Raw genomic sequence first — 6,350 nt, forward strand, 5'->3', positions numbered from 1 at the left:
CTGTTACGAATTGTGTATTCATTATCTGTCTGTGACTTTTTATTAAATACATATATTTTATATGATTTGCGAAACAAACAGTGCACTTATTCTTACATCTAACGCATTAATTCTAAAACATATTATTCTTATGAAGTTTGCACTTACATCACAATCATTATCTCAATCATCTCAATATTTTTATTCCTTTGAATGGTAAAATATAAATTATTATTCGTTATATAAATACCCAGTTAAGTTAATTTTCATATCAAGAAAAAGAATCGAAGAAATAATCTAACGAAATATCTATTTAGAAGGTATAACTTAGCTACGAAAATAATATTATTTTGTGAGAAGTTTGGGTATCCCACTCAACCTCATTATATTTAAATAGATCATAATAAATACACATAGGCATATGATTGATATTAAACATCAAAGTCTTAAGATAATTTCGCTAAAAATATTGTGTTAGTGAAATATTTAGGAGGGTCGAGGGCTGAAATAATCCAAATTGAGGGACATAATAAAGACCCTTTCAATAGCTTTCCTAAGAGAAACTTTTGGAAATGTTATTTGAATATTTGTGTTAAGATTTCCATGATATTAGCTGATGAAATGTTTGCCATTAGTTGTAATTTCTTTAATGTTAAATGTACATCATATTAAGAGGGGAAGGGTTGTCAATCAAATCATCCCGTTAAAAAGTTATTTACAACTGTTATATGTTTATTTGTATGAAATGCTATCTCCTCCACACCATAACGTTTTGCCCATTTATTATTTCCCAAAAGGAATACGTGTAATTTTTTGCTTGAAGAATAAAAATAAATACCTTCAGTTTCGTTCGGTTTCGGTGACGCGAAGGTAAGCTATTTGTGATAACTTACCGGCCGCTTAAATCATGTGCTCCCACCGAGAATGCCCATCGGGGAGCAATCTCGAACAGGGCGGAGATATATAGCGCACACTTCCAAATACTTGCGTTCTCAAAATATCGTATCAGGGAGCGTCGCATGACATATAGATATAAATAGTGGCGGCGTAGAAGTCAGTTGACTAAATAAAAATGAGCCTGTGAGGGTTGTAAGCGGAGTCACAGAGCGCCGGCGCCACGCGAGTGGTCGTCGCTTCAGGCAGTTCGTAGCCAGACTCGCCGGCGCCAGCCCGCCGCTCGCCGACATCGCGCGACGCGTTACGATTCCGCTACGAAAGACCGCCCGCCTCCGATGCGTTCCGTACCTCTCGCGGCTAGCACGTGTCTCGCCCATCGTGCTGTCTAAAGCGCTGCGTTTGATCTTATGCAGGTGAGCAGTAAGTGAGCATGAGTGAGAGCGGAGCGCTCGAGCCTGTGACGACTTGAAGTGTCAGTGCCGTGAACTTACAGTGACAACTATGTTTCACTTACGCAACGTTCAAAGAGACTGTTGTCGCGCTCTCTCCCGGAATAACAAGTTTCAATTACGCCAACTTCAGTGCTATCTAGTGTTTAATCCTGCTTAAGTGAGGACACGTACTGTCAAAAATGGCTACTTCGTTTAAGGAATGTTTTCTACTTTTCTTTATAATAATGTGGCAAGTAACAAATTTAATATCGGCTTGTCCTAAAATATGTGAATGTAAAAATAATTCAACGTCATGTCAAATGTGTTCCTACAACGTGTCTCTTAAAGAGAGTGTAAATAAATATCACGTGGAAGTTTGCTGTCACAACGATTCGACACTGTTTAATTGGATACAAAACAAAAGTAATAAAACTTTTACCGAAGTTGTAATACAATATAAAAGTACGTGCAATACCAGCACGGTCGACTTCGACTTCCCGCATCTAGATACCTTTTCTATTACGATGACAAATAATAGTATTAGCAGGCTACGAATGAATATTAAATTTAACAACGTCCAAGAAATTGATTTATCGTCTAATAAATTGCAATCAATAAACAAAGGATTATTTAATAACTTTATAAACATGCGAACACTAATATTAAGAAGAAATCAAATTAATAAAATTAATGAAAATAGTTTTTTTGGACTTTCAAAATTAGAAACCCTGGATATGTCAGAAAACAATTTAACAATTTTAACGAATGTGTTCACGCCACTGAAGAACCTCCAACACTTAAATTTAAGTAGAAATAACATACAGTACATCCACGACAAGTACTTCAATAACTGGTTGCTTCAACATTTGGATATATCGCATAACAACTTGAGAAAGGTGACACCGGGAGCTTTACAGCAATTACCGAATCTCGCACGGTTGCTCCTAACAGATAACCCGCATTTAGGAATTACACAGTTGGATACACAATTGTTAGTTGGTACCGGCCGCAGACTACAACAAATCGATGCATCGAGAACCGGCCTTTGCCAAGTTCCTGAAGCGTTCACCCATTCCGTACGCTTTTTGACTCTTGTTGGAAATAAAATAACATCGATTAGATGCGGGGATTTAGACAGTTATCCTTTATTGCAATCGCTTGATTTTTGTGATAATAAGATTATATCGATAGAAGATGATTCATTGGGAAGACTAGAGATGTTACTGTTTTTAAACTTGAATAAAAATCTTCTCTCAAATGTGCCAAGATCGTTACCAGATGGGCTAAAATACCTGTCGCTCAAAGAAAATTTGATAAAAAATCTTACTAAACCAGATTTTAAGGATTTACCTAATTTACGTATTTTGCTATTAAAATGTAATCAAATACAATACATTCAAGATGGGATATTTGAAGATTTATTATCATTAGAGATGTTAGACCTATCCAATAATCCTATAAAGTTGTTGTCGTCGAGTGCCTTTGACGGACCTTTGTCGCTGAGAGACCTGAGACTCTGTAATTTAAATATATCAGTACCTGAACAAGATGGTTCGTTTCCTCTATCCTCGCCTGAAAGCGTGCAAATGCTCCACCTTCAGTCTAGTCCCGGCTTAGCGAGACAATTGTTATCTGACTCAGCGGCTTTAGCAGCTTTTTCGCATCTACAGTATTTGGATTTGAGAACGAATAATCTTACACAAATTCGCAATGATTTATTGTTTTATTTGGGGCAACTAAAAACCCTAAGGTTACATGGAAATATTATAAATTGTACGAATGAACTATGGCTGTCCGATTGGATGAACTCAAATAAGAGTGTTTCTTACGGCGAAACATGTTATTTCTCGACGTTAGAAGCAAAACCTGAAATATCTAAATACAATTGCACATTCCCAGAAACATTTACCATAAGTGAGAGCTTACCTCCGGTTAATTTGTACAGTACTGAAATGATAAACAAGCTGTTGCGATATTATGGCTATTTGAATAACAAAAGTGAGAGGGTCAAACATAACAGCTCAAGTACTAAGCACAACAATGACGTTAATACTGCTAGCAATAAAAATAAAACGGACTACAGAAAAATCGGCAGAGAATTGTTAACTGAAGGAGATGAGTTAAAGAAATCGAGAAATGAAAATAAAATTATATTGAATGATTATTTTAATGAATCGACTTATGTCAAGATAAGGGAATCAACAAAAATCTTCGATCAAAACAAAGTTCAAAATGATCAACTTAATATCGATCACAGGTTTCTTGATATCGAACCTTATGTCCCATTATCAACAAGAACACCGAAAAACGATAACCGGGCGGCGGAGATACTTAGTGGTAAGAATTCAAGGAAACGACTGAATACCCCACTTTCGACTAAAGAATCTATGCTTTGGGCAACGAAACGCAACATTTATCAAGAGTCAGTCGTTACTGAGACCAATACAGTGAAACCCAACGTTAGGTTAGAATATTCATCGTATAAAGATACACATACCAGTTACGCTCAATACATTGGCACGATTGCCGTGATATGCTTAATACTGATGTCATTAATACTCTGGCTCAGTTTCCGACTCAGATATAAAAGAAGACAACTCAGAGCTTGGAATGTAGACACGGAGGACCAAATAGAAGTGTCGAATATATCTGGAGGAGTGTTTTGGTGACACTTACGTGCAGCTGACCCAACGCCCTTCGAGTGCGATTCTCTACTCACGTAGCAATCATGTGAGTATTACGTAAACATTTATTTTATTTCCACTGGCACACTTTAAAATCAATCGTACAAATATTATCTTCACGACATTTATGAACTTTAGTGCGCGTATTCGGAAATTAAAGGATAATAAATTATTGTAGCCATTCAGTGTGATATGACATAATTTTCTGAAGTCGGGATGTCCGATCATTTTCTAACAACACGCTGCATGTTTCACAAACTGTATTCACGATAATATTATATTGAAGTCATTACAGGAAGATATTATATCATGCAGTATTTAAGCTCAAAATTAAAAAAAAGTAATTACTTTAAAGTTAGCTACGATATTTTTTGTGTAATGCTGTTTTTGAAGTAATTAGTTAATTTTCGTTCCAGTTTAAGGCGGTCGGCTGCAGAGCGTGGAAGTGTTTGTGATATATCTGAACGTACATATTTTTTTATGAAATAAGTACAAATAGAGAAAAATTCTAAGCAGCTTAGATTAGTTTTTATCATTGTACATAATGTAAACACGTTTAATTAAATCAACGTAGATTGTAATGAATAATCGTTACTCGTAAGCCGAGGTTCTGTAAAATACATTTATAAAGCTCTCATTTCTGTCAAGAACTCATTTTGTTTCAACTGTAAATATATAATGATGAAGAATTATATGTACTTTATGTATAATGATGGCTGTTCGTAGCACGTCCGCTATTCATGAAACATTTCAGTGTGCTCGTAATTAAATTGTTATCGCAAGATTTGCTCTTTGCTCCAGGGCGATGGGAACTGGGGTCATATATCATGACTGTTTGTGTAAAATTAAGTTCCGATTTAAAACAACCAAAGTCGTATCTTGCTCATTAAAATTTCATTTAACTTTTTTCGTTAATAACCATGGAGAGGGAAGAGAAGTAAATTGACCGATTATAAGTAATAATAAAACATTAGGGATTACTCGGTTCTCTTCTGGAAAGTAGATTATTTTTGAACAATTTTAAAATATTTTTGTACTAAATTTTCTAAGCATAGATGTTCCTTGATCCTATCTCTCTATATGCAAAGGGGCTATGAATCCAAAAATCTTGATATTATATTTTGTAGTAAGATGTCGATATTAATTTTATGACAAATATGTCAGCGAGTCTGTAAGCCTGTCGCTTAGCGTGACGTGCTACGGCGCGGCTGCGTTTAGAATAAAAGTTGCGCCAACAATTTGCAAAGATCATGTCTTCCCTATAAATTCTTCTAGAGTAACTATTTACATAAAGTTTGCATTTGTATTAATAACTCAATACGTGCCAAAACATTTGTTTATCGTTCATTTCGTTACACTTCAAATATAATTCGATTCTTACTTTGGTAAGTGTGTACATTTAAGAGAATCATGCATTATATATTATTCACAGTCATGTTCATTCGGCTGTTATATGTTATCAGAATAATACTTTTACACAAATGTTAGTTTGGAATTAGTTCGGTACGGAGGCACGTGAATGGCGTATTTATTATTCATAGTCATCGTATTACTCACGACGTTTTGGCTTCATCGATAATACTGGACACGTTTAATATTTCAATTATCATATAATATCTCATGCATTACTGTGAAACTAAGGTTGTAAATCGATATATAAAATTTTCGAAGACAATGGTGTGTAGATATATGTTTTTACGTACTGTAGTTTACGGTGTACAAACGAATAGCCGAGATAATAAATAGATTGAATTAATTATGTGTTTTATTTAATCACTCAGAATTGTGTCAAACCGTATCTAAGTCACTAATTACAGTTCACCCGCGACGCTAAGATTTTATGTGCTTATTTTTTGGCAATAATAATTAATCTTGTGATCGGCGATCGGATTATTGAGGAAACCTGTATGTGTTGGATGAAATACTACCACGTGTATGGCCACCGACCCCATTGGAGCAGAGTGGTAAATCCCACCATTCTTCACCTTTTCCTTAGAGGAGAGGAGACCGCAGACTTTTACTTCCGTGCAGTGAGACCGTATTGTTTTACTTTATTTAACTTTAAGTTCTGGTAGTTAAACATAAATCTGCGACCGATTTTAACGTTGGATTCTGATAAGAATTTACAAGAAACTCGGGAGTTATTAATTTTGTTGATACTCAAATAATATAACAAAATAATTTATATTTATTTGTAATTGATATGTTATTATAATAAATTATTTACAGTAGCGAAAACTCTACTTGGTGGACGTGCATATTCAACTAGAATAATAGAATAGAATAGAATATGTATCACTACTGGATACTGTTGTGAATTTAATACTTTTAATGACATTTTAAAAGTTATATTGGAGCC

At 34.9% G+C, this 6,350-nt stretch overlaps 1 protein-coding gene across 1 annotated transcript; it reads left to right on the forward strand.

Moving 5' to 3' along the window:
• The first annotated feature begins 1,150 nt into the window (after positions 1 to 1,150).
• LOC125065229 (slit homolog 3 protein) lies at positions 1,151 to 5,685 on the forward strand. Its single transcript, XM_047672736.1, has 2 exons — positions 1,151 to 4,037; positions 4,408 to 5,685. Exon 1 carries the CDS (start codon positions 1,508 to 1,510, stop codon positions 3,974 to 3,976), a length of 2,469 nt encoding a protein of 822 aa, XP_047528692.1. The 5' UTR covers positions 1,151 to 1,507; the 3' UTR covers positions 3,977 to 4,037; positions 4,408 to 5,685.
• Positions 5,686 to 6,350: the final 665 nt, after the last annotated feature.

The sequence above is a fragment of the Vanessa atalanta genome, chromosome 7 (genome assembly GCF_905147765.1).
Source record: "Vanessa atalanta chromosome 7, ilVanAtal1.2, whole genome shotgun sequence".
Taxonomy (NCBI): domain Eukaryota; kingdom Metazoa; phylum Arthropoda; class Insecta; order Lepidoptera; family Nymphalidae; genus Vanessa; species Vanessa atalanta.